General features: G+C 35.2%; 2 protein-coding genes across 3 annotated transcripts; one reads left to right on the forward strand and one right to left on the reverse strand.

Moving 5' to 3' along the window:
- The first annotated feature begins 6350 nt into the window (after window positions 1-6350).
- Window positions 6351-12772, forward strand: LOC132602767 (uncharacterized). The gene is made up of 7 exons (XM_060315541.1): window positions 6351-6703; window positions 9804-9894; window positions 10814-10929; window positions 11331-11390; window positions 11473-11538; window positions 12186-12385; window positions 12467-12772. Exons 1-6 carry the CDS (start codon window positions 6647-6649, stop codon window positions 12375-12377), a joined length of 582 nt encoding a protein of 193 aa, XP_060171524.1. The 5' UTR covers window positions 6351-6646; the 3' UTR covers window positions 12378-12385; window positions 12467-12772.
- A 1128-nt stretch (window positions 12773-13900) lies between these two features.
- LOC132602778 (uncharacterized) lies at window positions 13901-17497 on the reverse strand. Of its 2 annotated transcripts, none has more exons than XM_060315556.1 (5): window positions 17291-17497; window positions 15772-16348; window positions 15525-15683; window positions 14297-15240; window positions 13901-14198 (listed from the first exon to the last, which is right to left on the reverse strand). In XM_060315556.1, the coding sequence occupies exons 1-5, from the start codon at window positions 17402-17404 to the stop codon at window positions 14130-14132; spliced, it is 1863 nt and encodes a 620-aa protein (XP_060171539.1). In that variant the 5' UTR covers window positions 17405-17497; the 3' UTR covers window positions 13901-14129. The 2 variants fall into 2 exon arrangements, with proteins under 2 accessions (XP_060171539.1, XP_060171533.1); XM_060315550.1 differs by having other exon boundaries at window positions 14297-15249; window positions 17291-17495.
- Window positions 17498-19279: the final 1782 nt, after the last annotated feature.

The raw sequence follows: 19279 nt of genomic DNA on the forward strand, positions 1-19279 counted from the left end.
CTGGACGCGGGATGCCGGGACGCGGGATATGGGAGAGCCGTACGCGGCGTCTGTATATATATGATGTATGATATATATGATATGATGTGTTGGGACACCGTTGGGGAGGGGGGTTGGGAGAGCCGATGTATTCGGCGTCTGTAAATGTGAGTAAAAGATACCGGTTACTGAATTGTACTGTTTTCTGTATACGAGAATAAGGGACACCGTGTTCTGAAAAAGGGGCAATGCTATGACATGATACGCTATGCCAAGATATACTATGATATGAGATGCTACGACATGACGTGATACGACACACTATGATAGAGCAGCACATAATATGATAAAATATGACACGATATAAATCCTATTTTCTGTGTCTACGAGAAAGAAATGTCTCAAAGAGAAAAGGACAAGCCTACATGATAGCCGGCCTGAAACAGAGGCCTTCCCACGTACAGGTTACTTTCCTGCCCCGTTATATGTCCTATGACTCCATGATATTGTTAATCGTACTCTATGTTACTGTTTATATTATCTTTTATGCCTTACATACTCGGTACACTATTCGTACTGACGTCCCTTCTTGTGGACGCTGCGTTTCATGCCGCGCAGGTCAGCAGACAGGTGGACGTGATCCTTAGAAGCTCTACCAGCCACACTTGACAGCGCTCCAGTTGTTTCGGAGCCTCACTCCAGCGGTACTATTTTGTGTATGTACATTCGGGCACGACAGTACTCGGCCCTTTCTATGTATAAGTGTACTATGTCTAGAGGCTCGTAGACAGATATGCACAGTCAGCTATGTACAGTTAGATGTATTGTATTTTGAATTGTTCGCGTCCCGGTATAACGCGATAGCGGAAAGCTTACTACTTATGTTTACGGTGACGCTGCTAATGTTAAGGTTCAGAAAAAAAAAATATGGCTCTGTTTACACGGCTTGCTAAGAGGTAAAGGTATTATGATAGATAAGGAGTGCTCGGTACAAGTATCGGGTACTCGTCACGGCCCCTAGTCAGGTCGTGACACTAACAACAACTAGCCTCTCTGTATCAATTGTCACACCCCCTTTTTTAACCCCGGAGAGTTAGAAGTATGACGTACGACATATTGGAGATTCCTATTTTTTGTTATGTGTTTTAAGGAGTCGCCACCTAATTATTTATGGTGAATTGGGACACCTAAAGTTTATTAAAGTTATTAGGTTTAAAGTTAACTGTATTTAAGGTCTGCGAAACTTAAGATTCTAGGTAAGGGTTCAATTAGTCTAAAGGGAAGGTATTAGGCATCCTTTAAGACCCATTAACAATGGTTAACCGACCGGACTTATGATTAGTTAGGCTAAGGGTAGATGTAATATTTAAATATTTAAGAAAATATCTTGTAAGTATTGTTAAAGTTATTTAAAATGAAACTTATAGAAAATAGTAGTCGCATAAAAGAGTTTAGTTAAAAATAAACTAAAAGAAGCAGGATATGTAATGTTTACATGTATTTGGAGAAAAAATGAGTTATGCCGACTCATAAAATAAAAAAAAAAAGCTATTGTAAAATTAATATTAAATAATTTTTAAAAGTTTCATAGAAAGACTATTAGTTTAATGTGTATTATACGAATGTTGTGTTTAAACAAACATATATTTCAAGTGTTTGGAAAGAAACTAAAGTGAAAGAGTTATCTGTTAAATTAGTTTGCTCTTTTATTCCTTAGATTAAGCTAATCGCTAGTGTAAAATTTGTGATGCTCTGGAAACATATCTGTCTTTCTAACTAACAGATGACAAACTTATGAGGACAATTAAACTCCGTTTAATTTAAGATCTAAATTCGCTAATTGAGACATCCTAATATAAAGAGGCTCGGTTAGAATAAGCAGTTAAATAATTATCACAATCACTCAGCTAGATAAAATGTCAGTCACACCAGACACATAACAAGCATCAAAAAATAAAAATGAGATGACTAAAGCTACATTTGACTACCATAAGAGTAAAGTTTTCAATGGTCTGCCGTTTGGCTAACCACTCTCTTTGTTCTCTGGTCGGATGAAGGTCGAGGGAATGAGAGCCGAATAGCAAGACACGTGCAAAGTTCAAATGCCGTATAGTCTCAAAATGAGACTGTTCGGATAATGAGTCTTTATGAAGACTCCATTGCGCTCCGAGGTGTACATGTAAAAAGAAAGATAAAGATTAGCATAAAATTATCATATGATAACTCAACAGATTTCACTAGAACGCGTACGAAAGAAATGAATCTTGACGATACTATGAAATATCAGCTTATAAATAGGCTAAAGCTCCAACTTAAAGCCAATTCATACCAAACAAAAGGGCTGCTGCCGTTAAACAACAGCTGAACCATATATTTCTCACCAAGCCAAATTCCCAAGATAAGAGTGTATATCAATCATTAGTCTCAAAATTTAGTAATCAAACTTAACTACTTCAATCGGCATTTTTCGACAGAACAGGACTAGTATGCAATGGATAAACAAGGCTAAGCGTGTATAGTATACTGGTCATACATATATATACACATAATCAATATGGTATACTTGGCAATATAAGAATCACAAAATTGAATATGCAATAACGCGACGGATCTGATCAAAGTGGCGACTGCACAGCTTGAACATGCTATGACTGATCCTCAAAATGCAGCAGTAAAGATAACAAAATGCAAACAGCAGCTTCAGTCCAAAGAATATGACAACAAAGATTAGAAATGAGGAAAACTAAGAGGTCACCACCATACTGTTCCAAATGCTGCGATTCAGTTTATGTTCAGAAAGAACACAAGGAAACCACAACAGTTTGGAACTTATAAGTCAGTTCCATTTGCAGTGGGTAATACAAAATCAACTCATCAGTGGTTCCTTAGATTCATAAAGAAGGAAAGAACAACAACTAACAGAGGAAACAATTCTATGGCAACACTATGTAGTTTAAAAAGCAGCAAATAACAATGTTCTGCCCTAGATTTCCAGCAACAAATAACTGATTTTAAAGGCAGAAATAATTGGTTCACGCCCTAACACAATAGTTTAAATTTAGCAACAATGCAGCAGTCTTTTAGTTCTAAACACTGACTCAAATAAACCCTTTAAACACTCTGTTTTCCTCTTAATCTCAGCTAAAAGTCCAGGCCATAAATGGCTAATCTCATTTAAGGACAAACCAAAGAACCATAAAATGAATAATCAGCTCTAAATAAAACACAAACCAAACAACAAACTGAGTAGGACGATAGGGCTGCATCATGGTCAACTAGCACATTCAACAGAAGTGAAATAGCCAAGACAAATCATGTAGAAATCACTATACAGAACAGATGAGTTCAAAGACAATTAAAAAAAATGTGGGTATGAGCAGGAGGGAATGCACAAGTGCATACATATGAAATTCATATCAAAAGACTTTAATAACACCAAACAGTAATAACCAATCAAACACATACTCCTTTGAAGGGCAAAGAGGGATAATAACAACAGCTGTAGGCAAAGCAAAAGGGGAGATATAACTAAACTGTAAACTCTTTGAAACCATGAAGTTTCAAACAGGAACATCACCTAACGCACAAATGGTTCCACCGACACTGAACTAATGCAGAAAACAGTAAATAAAAATCACAGTTGCATCATCATTCTCAAACTGAAGTCACAACTTAACAGAGAGTAAGAGCATAGAAATTAAGAACATGATAAGTGTTTCACCCGTAAGCCCTCTCCTAGGTTTCTTGAACTATTCTTTATTGCTTAGAAGATTACTTCAGTTCAATTACCTTCTCAGTGATCATACAGGACAGTAAAGGTTGTTTAGCCTTAGCATGCTTTCCTTCTAACTATTAAAAACACGAGACGACTTCCTCGTGTCCATCCAGTTAGCAGAAAAGTATATCAAATCTCTTAACGACACATATCAACTAGAAACAAAGACCTTTGTCTATTAGTGTTAATCTGAACATTGCTCTAAGATGTGATCACATGGCTTAACATGAGCACCAAGGAAGAAATCCAAACAGAGATGAAGCTAGTTAAAAACTGCCTAAAACTAAGCCATAAATCTGAGAGACGGTGAAAAATGCAGTGAAAGTCAGGCAAAGTAATGAAACAACAGCCTACTCAACAGAAACGAGATACAGATTTTGAGTAAATGCAAACCATCAGTATGCCTATGTACTACTTCAACAAACTGAAGACCCGGGAAACAAAATCGATGTAGAAACATGAAAGGCAAACTATTCATCCTATATTTATGCATAGCAATATAAGATAAACCAACCAACAAACTAATCTAACCAAGGAACTACTCATGCTCATCGACATCGTTTCGGATAAAAATTCAAAAGACTAAACTTTAAATTCCAGCTTCAGCCAAACACTTCAAATTCGAAAAAGGAAATAAACTTCAACAAATGTATCTTATACTTAGCATGTGTATTCATATTCACAGAATCATATTAATCAATAGAAAGCAACAAAGGCTGCAAACAATACATTTTGTACTACGTAGGAATTTGTCTTAACAGCAACGAATCAACAAAAAATGGAAATAGGGATAAGGATTTTACCTGTTGTAGGTACAGTGAACAGGGTACGGTGGTCGTGAATCTATGCTCGAACTCGAACGAACCCGATTAAAGTAATTAAAACGAAGAACTAAAAAATAGAGTAATTGTCGGTTGTTCTTGTTCTTCAAGGTGCAAGCTTTACGTTTTTTTTTGTAGGGAGATTTTTCATTTTCCCCGATCTTCCCCCCTTTTAAGCCTCAATTCGCCACAGATTTATAAGGTTTCGTTTGGTTCAAGAGAAGAGAGAGAGGAGCGTATGAAAGAGAGGGAGTGGGGAACAAGGCGACAGGAGAGTGGGGGAGACAAAAGAATGTGAGGAGCATGAGTGGAGATGGCAGGGAAAAGGAAGAGGAGGAGCGGGAATGAAGGAAAAGGGAGAGGCGGCTAGGGTTAGAGAGGGAGAAGAAGGAGAAAGGGAAAGAGAAAGGAGAAAATAAAAAATGAGGGGCGGCTGAGGGTTTTAGGTTTTTAGGGAAAAATTGGGATTGGTCCGGGTCGGGTAGAAATTAAATTGGGCTGGTCCGTTTGGGCTGGCCTATTAATTTTAAATATGGATTGAGAATGTGGGTTGGGTATAAAAATGTGGGTTGTTTGTTTGGGTAGGAAATAATATTGTATCTGTATTCTAAACCATTAATTAGCTGAAAATTGTTGGCCATTCCTCCGCTATTTAATTATCTTCGGGCTTCTAAGTTAATGACTGGTATAATATATATTATGTAAAGACAATAAATAATTAATATGTAAAAAATAGATATTTTATAAAGTGTTGTCTCGTAACTAATTTAATGATTCCAAAACGATGACGAACATTTAAAATTTGTGATACAGTAATGCTCGATATGTTTAAAAATAAGAGTAGTGAAAATAATAAAAAAGTGAAAATAAAGTGTTTAGCTCGTCAGTAAATTTAGACGTCCGAGTGAATAAAATTAAATAAAGGAGGGACAAAATTGGGTGTCAACATCAATCTATTTGGTAGTATAATTTGAATCCGCACGGAATTACAAAAGAATTGATTTTTTTTTTTAAAGTTGCGGTCTTAAAATATCGTAACATTCGTGGTAATATTTTTTTAAAGAAAACTTGTGACATTAACTAAGACATAAAATGTATATGACTATAAAAATTTCTTTTTAAAGATAAAATGAGAAGTGTAAAATTAATCGTTTCAAATTATAAAATGTGTCATCTTTTTTAAACTAAATTAATAAGTAAATGAAACGGAGAGGAGTACTTAACAATTGATAATTGAATATTATTTTTTAATAAGGAAATTGATCTTTAAATTTCTAATTGACTCTATTAATAGTAATAAGAAATAAACATATATCCAAATCATATGACAATGTATTTGTAGCACTATTTCTTTGAGGAAAATAATCGTTTACCATCTCAAAATGGATGGAGACACAAAAAAAAAATGAAAGAGAGATTAAAAAAGAATTGGTCCAAAAAGTTACACAATATTTGCAACTTTCAAGTATTCCATTTCCGGTGCTAAAAGATGAAATAGACTAAAAGAAAGAATTGATCCAAAAGAATTCCCAGTATTTGCAACTTCCAAGTATTCCTTTTCCAGGGCTATAAACAATAGAATAAGGAATATACAATAACAATATACCCGGTATATTTTTTTTAAATGAAGTTTGGGGAATAAAGTATACGTATACCTTACCTTATCGTACCGTGAGAGATAAAAGAGATTATTTGCGATAGATTTAGAAGCCATCGCAAATTACAATAGAAAGCGTAATACAATAATCCAAATACAAGATACAATATACAGCAACTGAAATTGAAAGGCAAATAGAATCAATAAATAAATAAATAAAAGAAAGAAGAAGAGAAAAACAGAAAAGAAGCTCAGAAAAGTTGCAGAAACAAAAGAAAAACAACGCTACCTTTCTTTGTCTTTCATTTTTCTGCATCTCTTTTGTTTCTCAAATTGATCATCAAATAACTTTAAAGTTTCTCAGATCACCAAATTACAGTTACATAATAGCTTCTCTTACTTGGATCTTTTACATATCACTATCCAATTTCATCTGATTCACTTTTGTTGAAAGAAAAAAAGAGAAAAGGTGTAATGGGACAGGCCTTTCGCAAGCTATTTGATACCTTCTTTGGTAACTCTGAGATGAGGGTATGCCCAAACACACCCTTATCACCCCTCCCCCACCCCCCGCCTTTTTTTTTTTTTGGCTTTCTATTTTTGTATGTTCATTTCTTGATTTGGAAATGATCACTTATATTTTTGCCAATTTGAGTTTGTGGGGTTTCTTTTTAGCTCATTTAAGATAATGGGTTTCACATACTTTCCAATTTCACTTCTCTTGGTTCAGGTGATATCTACTTAAACAGTGTACATTTAAGAAAGATGTAATTTTTAAGTGACCCTTTAGTTATTTTGGGTTTTCCTGTTTAAGATATTGGACTGTTACCTTAATTAAGAATCTTGTCTACTTTTAATAGTCTTACCTTAATTAAGATTCTTGTTTAGGTAAGGAATTTAGGAGTAGGAGTTCTAAATAGTTGTAATTTTTTTTTCCCTACATTGTAGAGGTTTCTTATAATTATTGATCTGAAAATCCTCCAGTATTTTGCCAATTTGAGTTTCTTGGGCTTCTTCTTAGCTCGTTTAAGATAACGGGTTTCAGATGTTTTCCAGTTTCACTTCTCTTGATTCAGGGGTTAGAGGAAGGTGATAGCTACTTAATTTATAGTAGTATCTTTTCTACATTAAAAAAAATGTGATTTTTAAGCGACCTTGACTTATTTATCTTTTTTTAGTTTTCCTGTTTTAGCTATTCGACTGTTACCTTATTTAAGAATCATGTTTACCTTTAGTAGTCTTGCCTTAATTAAGATTCTTGTCTGTGTAAGGAATTTAGGGGTAGGAGTTATAATTGGGACTTATGATTTTGCCAATTTGAGTTTGTGGGGCTTCTTCTAGCTCATTGTAGATAATGGGTTTCGGATACTTTCCATTTTCACTATTCTTGGTTGAGGGGTTAGAGGAAGGAGATATTTACTTAATTTACAGTATCTATTTCTATATTTGAAAAAGATGTAATTTTTAAGTGACCTTGACTTATTTATCTTTTTTTTTTTTTTTTTTAGTTTTCCTGTTTTAGCTATTGGGCTCTTACCTTATTTAAGAATCATGTTTACCTTTAGTAGTCTTGCCTTAATTAAGATTCTTGTCTGGGTAAGGAATTTAGGGGTCGGAGTTATAATTGGGACTGATGATTTTGCCAATTTGAGTTTCTGGGGCTTCTTCTTAGCTCATTGAAGATAATGGGTTTCAGATATTCTCCAATTTCACTTCTCTTGGTTCAGGGGTTAGAGGAAGGGAATAGGTACTTGATAAAAATGTAAATTTAAGTGACCCTCACTTTTGATTGGGTCCAGTTAAGAAGCAGTAAGTTTAGCTATTTTGGGTTTTCCTATTTTAGCTATTGGACTAGTTACCTTAATTAAGAATCTTGTCTACTTTTAGTAGTCTTACCGTAATTAAGATTCTTATTTGGGTAAGGAATTTAGGGCTGGAAGTTATCAATTGTAAAGTTTTTTTTTTCTTCTATTTGGTACATTGTAAAGGTTTCTTATGATTATTGATTTGAATATCATCCATTAGTTTGTGATCTTCTGTTCCTGAGGTTTGAGGACGAGTTCCTCCATCCCCTTACTATTTAATAGCTTCCACTCCGTCATTTTACCTTTTCTTTTTTGGTCATTCCTGAGTGGATGCTGGTGCTTGATGTATTACATCTTAAGAATAACACACTGGCTACATATTTTTGAGGAAATTGAGTGATGTGAGTATAAACATGTGTGAGGTTGTTGAGGAAAGAATGTGATATGCAGGGTTGAATTTAACTCTAGAACTTCTTCACGCAGCTTGTGGCAAAAATGTAAAAATATCTGTCCTGGGTTTTTCAAAGTTAGTTGCATATTGTGATTTTACTCAACAGAGCAGGATTAGCTTCACTGTATTTTATGGACTTCTCGGAACTGGCTATCATTTTTAGAGTACACCAACCTAGGAATCTGTTCGTTGTATGGGAGTTGGAGAACTTGCGGTTGATTTCTTTATGTATTGATAATCCAACAATTGAGGGTTAAAGTTTCCATTGAAGGAGCACACTGAGTAAAAAGTACACATGGAGAATAAAATTAAATAAAGGTCCCTTAACAGAAGTTGTCTGTTGGAAACAGATATGGGTGCCCTCATAACAAATGGCAATTCTGATCCTTTTATTTTGGTCAATTTCCATTTATCAAGATCAGTGGTCACTCTTTTCTTCATTAGCACATTACTGTTTTCTTCCTTTTGGCGCACTCCTGTTTGTGGTAGTTCTTGTGCATAAGTGCAGTTTCTAAAGTTGCTTCCTTTACGACTTCAATTAAGTGCAGTGCTGTAACTTGGTCTTGTGATTCACTTGGTTGATCTATATTGTTTGTTTCTCTCAGTAGTAAATTGATTTCATCAAACTTGAAAACAATATATACTGAAGCTATTTCAGGAAGAACGGGTCAAAATAAGCTAAAAGTACCCATTCATTTCCTATGTTGGTGGGATAAAAAAGTAAAGCCCGGTTCCCTTCAATGCCATTCCTTTCCTCTAGGATTCCATTTTCCACGTAGTGCCGAATGGACCTCCCATTTCAACGAAGCACTGCTAAAGCAGGCAGAGTAAACTTGCAAAGAGCCTAAAATGGCCATCTTTAGATCAGTAGCGACTTTCAATGTGTCAGAGATCATCTCATCTTTGCCATCTTCCCTATTATTATTATCATCTTTTCAAATAGGTAATCATCATAAATTTTTATGAAGTAGTACTATCTCACGTAAATGCTTCTGCCTTAGGTTATTTTCTTGAAACTGAAAAAAAAAAAAAAACCATTAATGCAGTGCCCTCATTGCTGGCAGCATGGAGAGGGACTTGGGGAAGGGAATGGGAGAGTTTCTTGGAGGAAAAACCAAATTGCTTTCTGCAATGACTTTTTGCGTCCCCTATAATGAAAATGATTTACTACAAATGGTTGGATTGTTGTAGCTGGTTTATGTATGAAATGATGCTTATTTCTTATCATCCATCCGTCAGCTTTCATAGGCCATTGCCTTATGTTCACTACACGTCTTTTGTCTCTAATTAATTTCTTAGCTGATTATTCTTCTTGTATGTGTAATTAATTATCTTATACCTTTCTGCCGTGTCTTCTATGATTTGCTTGGCATAGGTTGTGATGCTGGGGCTTGATGCTGCTGGGAAAACCACTATATTGTACAAGCTGCATATAGGAGAAGTTCTATCCACAGTTCCTACTATTGGTATGCTATTGCTATAAATTCTCGCTCGCAGTGGTGTGGCACTTTGAAAATGTTTTATTGGAGCTTCAGTTCTGAATCTACTTGCATTGATATTGTTCTCGACTTGACAACTTTTTTTTTTTTTTTTTTTTTTTAAATTACTTGTTGCTTGATGAATTTGAAGTTTCAACTAACTGCAATATGACCTATCAATGTACTTATCACCAAAAAAAGACTTATCAATGTCATAGGCAAAACTTAACAACAAAAAAAAAAAAAAACGCCAAGATCTATAACATATGGTAATTTTGTGACTTGTGAGCATCCTACATAGCTAATATTGTTTTTCCATCTTTAATCTGAATATAGATCCGAATATCACTCAATGGTATTTGTGCTTTACTTATTAAATAAATAATGGATAGGTTGTAAATGAATTATGAGAGAAAATGGAAATAGGGCATTACCTAGGATAAGGTTGATGTAATTGGATGCATGGTAAGATTTCCTGAGTATTGTTGATTCTGCACTGCTCTAATACACAACACACAGTGGATCTTTATTACCAGAAAAATCACATGTACGGCTTTTTGTTTGAGAAGTATCCTTAGTTCATTGAAAAGATTGCGTCAACACTTGTTACAAAGAAAGTACTTTGATAGGCCATGCCAGAGTTAGTTAAATACTTAATCAACCAAATCATTTTTTATCTTTTCTAATTCTCTGACTGAAAATAAATCCTTCTTTTTCTTCCTAATTTTGAGGCCATCACATAAGATCACATTATAGTGGTTGCAAAAGGCACAAATTTGGATCTCAAATCTTGCAATGGAAATTCCTTCATGTTCGGAATGTCGCAAAGTTTTACAGAAATGAGTAGTTGAACACCTAAGTGAATGCCTGTATATGTAATAGCTGATTGTATATGCATGGCATACAGGTTTCAATGTAGAAAAAGTACAGTACAAGAATGTGGTTTTCACTGTGTGGGACGTTGGTGGTCAAGAGAAATTAAGGCCACTCTGGAGGCATTATTTCAATAACACAGATGGACTGGTAACTATATATTTAAATTAGATTGTATCTGTGTCGACTACTACGCATCTGCTGTTGATTTTAATTTTTGTATCATTAGATGCCATAGGGAAAGATGAATATTCCCTCTTTACTTGTAAAGAAAAAGGTGAATTTTCCGCCCTCTTTTTTCTCCATAGGTGGTATTACCTAAAAGCCGAATAGGAAGCTTAATTCCTGAAGGTTGATAAGATATTTTAAATGAGAAAATGTGTGAATGTGATATAGCACATGAAACCATCATTACTGAATGCATTAGTCAACTTCCATAAAAACCAAATCTACATTTTCCCTTTTATGTGAACTGCCTTTAACTGCTTGCGCATCCTGTCTCTGTAAAATGGTTAATTATTTCTGTTTACTAAGTGCTTTATTGTATACAGATTTATGTAGTTGACTCTTTGGATAGAGAGAGAATCGGAAAGGCAAAGCAAGAGTTTCAGGTTCTGCTTTTGAACTTTTATCTCTTTGTTTCAGGTACAATGGTCACTTACCTACTGAAATCTCATTCTTAATGTGTTTCAGGCTATCATCAGAGATCCATTTATGCTTAATGCTGTCATCTTGGTTTTTGCTAACAAGCAGGACATGGTAAGTTTGTGATATCAGTGGGTTTGTGCATCAACAAAATACAATTAGTTTCTTGATATCTATTTTTCTCTCTTTGTGTACTGTTGGAGGATAAAATAATAAGTGAACGCTGCTAAATAAATCCAAGACAATAGGAACAACTCCTTTTTCCTTATTTTTTTTCCTTTCCACCAAAACCTTCCAAAAGTCGACCGTCATAATAATTGAATTGTTTGGGATACTTAAATGCAGACAAGTCAGATATTCAGATTCCATATTTTAGGATAATGGTATGATAGATAAAAACGTAACACGTGGAATTAGAATAGGATGACTGATGGATGAGTGCTGCAACAGTGATGCAATCAGTGGATCCCACATAAAGTGAAATGTCAGTTCTATGAAATGGTTGCGAGACCAAAAAACTTTTTTATGGGAGTGAAAGTTCGGCCACGAAGGTCTAACATATTCATAAATTAAGTCTAGTAGGAATGAAGGTGGATATAAAAAGAAGCAGACAGACACACACACGCATACTTAGAACTTAATATAACGTAAAAGAAGCAAATCAAATGTCCCCTCTACCCCCTTTTCCATTTTCTCCTCTCGTGTTTGGTAGATATTTATCATCTTGAACCTTTTTGTTTTTTCCCCTAATTTTGGTCCAGAAAGGAGCAATGACTCCAATGGAAGTGTGTGAAGGCCTTGGTCTTTATGATCTTAAAAACCGAAAATGGCATATACAAGGCGCATGTGCTCTTAAAGGGGATGGCCTATATGAGGGACTGGACTGGTTATCGAGCACTCTGAAAGAGCTCAAGGCCGCTGGGTACTCTTCAGTGGGCACTTCAGCTTTCTGATTGATCAGGTCTACAACTTAGCCTTTATGTCTTCAAGATTGTTGCAGTCATCCGTAACCTGTTGATCTGACTTTCATTTGCTTTTGCAGGCTTACTAAGAACAACCTATTTTGAGGGACAAAGCTGAATGTCCTGCCATCTGTAAATTGGAACACCTGAACTCTCATCGAACATTTTTACTTGTTCTTTCGGGTCTGTGCTTTTGTGCAGCGGAATACAATAGGCACTTGATTCCTGGCCTAGGGTGAGGCTTGAATTTTTGATTCTGTTGTATTCATATGGGCCTTGCAATTGGTCTTCCACGTACACTACAATTGTGTCTGTTGATACCTACTGTAGTATTTTAAGTATGTATACTTCCACATCAAATAGTTGATTGTTGATCTCCCTAACAAGCATGCCAAATCGATCCACCCTGCTGCGTGAAATGCTTGTTCCTATAGATGGAGCTTATCATTCCTGTTTTTGCCTCTAAGCATGTGTGCTTGTGGAACTGTTTATCTACAAGGAAACATATGGTATCAAGTGAGACAATGTCTTTCTACTTCGATGAAAAGAGTCCTTTTTCCCCTCCACTAAACCTTTTAGGTTAAGGTTTATGATCCCATTATGCTTTCATGGAAGACTCCACATATACTGAAATCGGCAGTTCTCAATTGCATTGCTTTGGTGGTACATGGAATATGGTTTTATCATTGAAATAATGTTTCTGATAATATTATTGAAAGGATCACTTGAAGGGTGTTTAAATCTTGATGCAAGGTGAAACACTTTAGGTACCAAAACGTTAATGTTTCAGTGTTATGGGGGACACTGTCTTAAAGAGGTGAACACAAAATATAACCTACGTTTGTTGTTCATGTATTCTCATGTACATACACTTAAAGAAGGGCAACACAAACAAGAAGTGCAACTGTCAAAATATATTATTGCAAACTTTACATTTTACAAGAAACTTAAAATGATTTTGACTTATTTGATATGGCTCTTTAGTATTTCGAGGAATTGTTTATAGGATTGAGAGGCTGTTCACATGTGGACATCTTTTTCCTTAGCAATGTAATAATACTCATTTGATTTCTGCCGAGCAATAATACTAGATAATCTGGCAAAAGTTAAATTAAAAGGGAAGGCAGCCAAAAGATTGCAAGAGGCTGAAGTTTCAAAGTAATTTTGTTGGATCAATTATCATAAGTAATTTAGTTTCAAAGATATTTTGCTGGTTATGATATTTTTCTGTTAAGAGGGTGAAGTTATTTATTCTTTATCACCTCCTTCACACTAGTTTCAAAGTAATTTTGCTGGTTATGATCAATTATCATAAGTAATTAGTTTCAAAGATGTTTTACCGGTTATGATATTTTCTGTTAGAGGGTGAAGTTATTCTTTATCACCTCCTTCACACTAGTTTCAAAGATATTTTGCTGGTTATGATCAATCTGCATAAGTAATCAGTTTCAAAGATAATTTTTTGCTGGTTATGATCAATCATCATAAGTAGTTTGAGAGAGAGACTAGATAGATTGATTGACAAAGAGAATAATTATCTGGTGGATTCATCATCATATGAGTAATTTTAGTTTTTCATACAAGTAATGAAAAAAACCCTCAAGGAATACAAAAACACAATAATTTGATGTCTCAAAAGTAGCAAACCAAGAAGGTTTTGCAGGTTTGATCTTCCATCTTCATCCCACTCAAGGTTGACTTAACTGGCAGGCGGAGTGGTCTGCCCCTATAATAGCATGAGCTTCAATTTTCGGTTTCACTGGTCAAACGGTTTCCTGGAAGTTTTTGCAAGGCTGATCTTGAGCTTGCTGCCTGTGAAGGAAAAAAACTACTCCATATTGAATATCTACAACCAAAAGTGAAAAAGGAACACACAAGTGAAAAAGAATATTGGCTGATGTTGTTCTTACCTTGATTTGAGCAGCCTCTTTTCCATTAGGAGCTTTTGCGATCTTTAGCTCTTTCAACATTTTTGTAAGCTGCCTCAAGCTTAAATCTTGCAGAGATTGCTTATTTTCATTGCCAGCAGTGCCTTTGTTTTCGTTCGCACAAACCAAGTTTTCCTTGTTATCTGTAACAATTATCTGTCCTGGTTCTAGGGCAGCATTAGGTATGAGAGAAGCATGAGAAGCATCCACATTAGCCTCAGCATGATCAATTTCAGATTCTTCCATAGGTTCTTCTCCAGCAACTTCTGTATTAGCTTCTGGAACATTTAAACACTGCTGAGCTGCACTCTCCACAGTAGCCTTAGCATAATCAACTTCAGATTCTTCCATGGGTTCTTCTCCAGAAACTTCCAGAGCATCAGCTGGTGCATCCACATTAGCCTCAGTAAGACTAACCCCATATTCTTCCACTTCATCCTTGAATTGCCCGAACAAGTTCACCTCAAGAGAATCTATGGTAGCTTGCATGTTAGTCAGACACTTCAGCTTACTTGCACTCACCTTAGCCTCCACCTCAGGTTCTCCAATCAACTCTTGTTCTCCTGCAACATCAGAATTACATTCTGCAGCCTCATCCACTTGATTAAGATTATCTTCTTCATCTTCATCATTTTTTGCCACAAAATCAGATGTATCACCACAATGGGGCTCATCCTGTTCATGCAGCTGCTTGGTCAGAACCACATTAGTGACATCTGAATCTCTGTTGGTATCATCACCCAAGTTCTGGCTTTGGTTCTGGAAATCTTTTTCCTCTTTAGCCTCAGCATGATCAATTTCGGATTCGTCCATGGGTTCTTCTCCAGAAACTTCAATTTTAGCTCCCGCAACGTCATCCAAACGCATTTCTCCAGATGCCATTTCTTTCCCGTTCTCAAGTACCTTCATTTCTGATGTATGCATATCTTCAGATCCTGAAAAAATTTCAATTAATTATCACAAAGCAAGAAGTTTTGCACTGTACTAAGTAAACGAAGATTGTCATACAACAAAAGATGGTGATAAAACAATTGATACAAAAAGCAGACCAACGAACAGATACCATTTTCTTGAATCTTTCTTCTACTGAACATGTGCTTTATACATAAGCAATCAAAATAAATTGATAGCCAAAACCGTTTAAGTTCACGTAAATAGTAATTGGGAAGACTAGAGCAACAAATTACACCGAGAACAGAGCAATACATACCACTGTTATTGTGCTCCAGTGCTACTTCCTCTGAGCCCTCTTCTGCATTTGTATCTAAAGCAACAACTACCAGGTCATTGCCACTTTCTGGTTGAGCACATGCTGTAGTATCAGATTCATTGTTAATGTCCAAACTCTTGAATGCTTTCAAATCAATACCTGTGGAATAGTTGCTAGTCAGATTTGAGACCAAGCGATGTTCATGAAAAAAGAAAGGTTCAGGATTCGATGAGCTTGGGAACATTACCACTTTTGTCTAGTTCTTCATTCTTGGAGTTCACCTCCAAACTTTCATCTGTTTCTTCAGAAACCGCATCAAACGTAAGGGTTCCTGACTTTTCATCCTCTTGTGTGCTTGATTCCTGCTGTTTCCCAGCTAACCTCACTGATCGACGAGTGCTGTACACTTGCCTAACTGAACTCTTTGCCTTCACTTCCTTTCTTTGGCTAGTGAGGGCAGCTGCTGGTGTCTTTGGAACATCTTTCTTTTCTTCCTCAACCTGATCCTCGATTTTCTCTTTTGGTTCACATTCATTCATTACAGATTCCAGCTTAGAGCGAACGTTAGTTGTTGCAGCCCTCCTTCTGGTAGTTGGCAATGCAGGAGTCTCAAGTGTATCATTTTTCACTTCATTGACCACCGTTCCTCTTGTTCTGCAGCGAGTCCTAGTCGAGGTCTGCAAAGTTTCCGAGTCATGTTTGATTGTAGTTCGGCGACCAGTCCGAGGTACACTCATTACTGCTTCTGACTTTCCAGGAGACTCCGTAGATGAGTTTGCAACATCAGATTCACATGCTTTCAAGACCTCTTCAATACCGTCAACCTGCATATAAAACACATTTCTGAATTTCCTTTCTGATGTACAATGGCAATATACTATCAGGTGAATATGTGTTATAAGCAGCTATAGAAATCCAGCTGTTGAAGTATTAATCAAGCATAACTTAGGCAATAGTTTTTAGAACATTTAATTATAGTCAAAGATTTATTGTTACTTAACAGTCATCACAATGAGGTAATTAAAGGGTCTGCAAGTGAAATGAGGTAAACCGATTTACATATCAATCCAACTAAACAAATATTCACAGATCAAATCAGATACCGGTAATTCCTCTTCCTATTGCAACCATTTGAAATGCTGCTCATTCTATTTTCATTTTTAAACAAACTCAACAATGGTTTAAATTAAAAAAAAGTTACCAACTCGAGAGAGGTGACTGCAAATGAAATGAGGTAAACGGATTTACTTATCAATCCAACAAAAAAATATTTGCAGATGGAATCAGATACCGATATTCCTCTTCCTACTGTAAAAAGGGGTCATTTGGTACGCTAGATAAGGTGGATATCTCTTAATAAGGTATAAATTTTATCCTGATTTTATCGTCAACCAAAAACAATATAAATTAAATTCCAGACTCAATCCTGGATATCCCATCTCGTTCCATCAAACTTGGGATTATTTTACAGGTGGGATAAATTAGTCCAAGAATTATAAATCCCAGAACTATAATCCCGGGGATAATATAGTCCGCGAACCAAACGACCCCTAATCATTTTGAAATGCTTCTTATTTTATTTTCATTTCAAACAAGCTCAACAATGAATTTGAATTAAAAAGCTTACAAGTTTGAGTGAGGTCACTGCAAATGAAATGAGACGAATCACAAACTAGTATTCCATCTGAAATGCTACTCATTTCCTTTTCATTTTAAATAAGCTCATAAACATAAATTTCAATTTTTTTTTTTTAAAAAACACTTACAAAGTGGAGAGATTGAAGAGCATCAGCCATAGCAACATTAGTCATATTAGCTGGGATTTTGTTCTTCTTGCAAAGAGCTTGCAATTCTCTCCTTGTTAAGCTGTGGAAATCCATCTGAACCGTTGAAATTAAACACGAAAATTGATCTACGATTGCTGTGGGGAGTGGGGGAAAGGGATTTATGAGCTTGTTCGATTGACAATGATGAGAAAAAGTAGGGATATATATATATACTTGTGCCTTGTCAAGGTGACCGTTGGAGCGTAAATTTGAATTTTTTTGAACTTTTGGGCTAAACAGAGCAAACCCTAAGCCTCTTAATGAGTGGGCCTTCGTGTATTGTTTTGGATGAAGTCCATCTATAATTGTTTATTACCTGCCCATGAGGTTGAGCTCATGAATTTCTTTTTTTACCTTTTTTGTTTTTTCATGGTTGATTTACTTCAATTTATGTGATATAGTTTGATTAGACACGAAGTTTAAGATAGAAATGAAGACTTTGGAAGACTTTTGAAATTCATAGATATTGATGTGACTATAAACCATTTTGTTAAAGGTAAAAAGAGAAGTTTTAAGTTTTCGGTTTGTTGGGACGTATCAAAAGTAATCATCACTTTACCTTTTTTAAAGAAAGATAAAGAGAAAAGGGTGATTTATTGTATTGTCCTAGAATTATGTTTTTTTTTTTTTTTTTTTTTTTAAGAAAAAACTTGTTTCGTCATTTTTTACTACTCTTAATTATTATGTTACCCCAAAAGATATATAAGGCTCCCTTTAAATCTTGATAAATTAACATTTTCTCTACATTTGTAGTTTCATGTTAGTAACTAATTATACTTTTTAACTCTTAGATGAAAGAAGGAAGGGCAAAGAAGGAAGGGCAATTAAAATGTTGATGGCCCTCTTCTTCTTCCATCGTGAGATGCGAGAGAAAGTCCCCAACAAAAATTTATATGAGTCTCACAATGGAAAGATATCTATCCGAGAGATAAAGGGAATTATAAATTGTCTAAGACATTTGCTTTCTTTTGATGTGAGTCATGAAATACAACAAAAATTCAATGTTGTTAATAGAGTCTCACTCGGTGTTGTACTTATAGACATCATCAATAATGATCAATCATAATACGAGTTTTATGAGTTGGTTATTGTTTCCGTAAATAATGTCAATTGTTGATGAACGATTAGTCAACAACAAGAGTCTGTGAGGTATTATTTAATCTACTTAGACGTGAGATTACAACACATAATACAAGAGATGGAATATCATTTTCTAAAAAATACCTCACATGATAAGAAAAAAGTGAGTAGGTTATAAATTACTCAAAGCTCTCATTTCGTATTGATGTGTGACATGAGACAAGGCCACAGCCCACATGGTATCACTAGAGGCTAGAGCACGTGATTTGTCCATCTCTATTGATTTTGTTTCGGAAAAATACAATAGAGAAGAAGGCGTTAGCTAATTATTATGCCATGAAATAAAATTGCCACAGGCATGGGAAAAGGCAATCTCATTATTGTTTTTGTTTCATTTGGTTTCTATGAATGTGAATCTGAATGATTAAGACTTGGTGTCTAAATTTGAACACCGAATGATTAAGACTGTTTGTTCTTTAACATTTGAATATATATATATATATATATAATCAAATAAAAAGGTGATTAAATTTTATATCAATATAATAAATATTGTACCAAAAATTTAAGTGTAAGAAATTTAATTCAACATAAATTTATGTTTTAATCACGATTCTCCAACAAAACAATGAAATCAAAATGACATGTGACGCTTTGGTCATCTTTTCTTTGTTTGCTAGAAAATGTCGCCCGTTCTTCGTGAAAACACTATAGAACAGAAAGAGAAGTAAAACAAGAAAAGAGAATGAAGCCACGACTAAAATTTCTCCAATTTTTTTGTCAATGATGTTGAAAGATGTGGAGGCATCTTGTTACTACAATTGATTCGGCCAAATTTGAGTGATAACA

This window comes from Lycium barbarum, chromosome 1 (assembly GCF_019175385.1).
Source record: "Lycium barbarum isolate Lr01 chromosome 1, ASM1917538v2, whole genome shotgun sequence".
Taxonomy (NCBI): Eukaryota; Viridiplantae; Streptophyta; class Magnoliopsida; order Solanales; family Solanaceae; genus Lycium; species Lycium barbarum.

What these genes read in the sequence shown, in the direction of transcription:
- LOC132602767 (XM_060315541.1), top strand. Translation starts at nt 6,647, where the DNA reads ATGGGACAGGCCTTTCGCAAGCTATTTGATACCTTCTTTGGTAACTCT. An exon ending in TTGGTAACTCTGAGATGAGG is followed by an intron (nt 6,704 to 9,803) that starts GTATGCCCAAAC and finishes TGCTTGGCATAG; the next exon opens with GTTGTGATGCTGGGGCTTGA. An exon ending in TCAATAACACAGATGGACTG is followed by an intron (nt 10,930 to 11,330) that starts GTAACTATATAT and finishes TATTGTATACAG; the next exon opens with ATTTATGTAGTTGACTCTTT.
- LOC132602778 (XM_060315550.1), bottom strand. Translation starts at nt 17,404, where the DNA reads ATGGATTTCCACAGCTTAACAAGGAGAGAATTGCAAGCTCTTTGCAAG. An exon ending in CTCTTCAATCTCTCCACTTT is followed by an intron (nt 16,349 to 17,290) that starts GTAAGTGTTTTT and finishes TTTTATATGCAG; the next exon opens with GTTGACGGTATTGAAGAGGT. An exon ending in TGAAGAACTAGACAAAAGTG is followed by an intron (nt 15,684 to 15,771) that starts GTAATGTTCCCA and finishes ACTATTCCACAG; the next exon opens with GTATTGATTTGAAAGCATTC.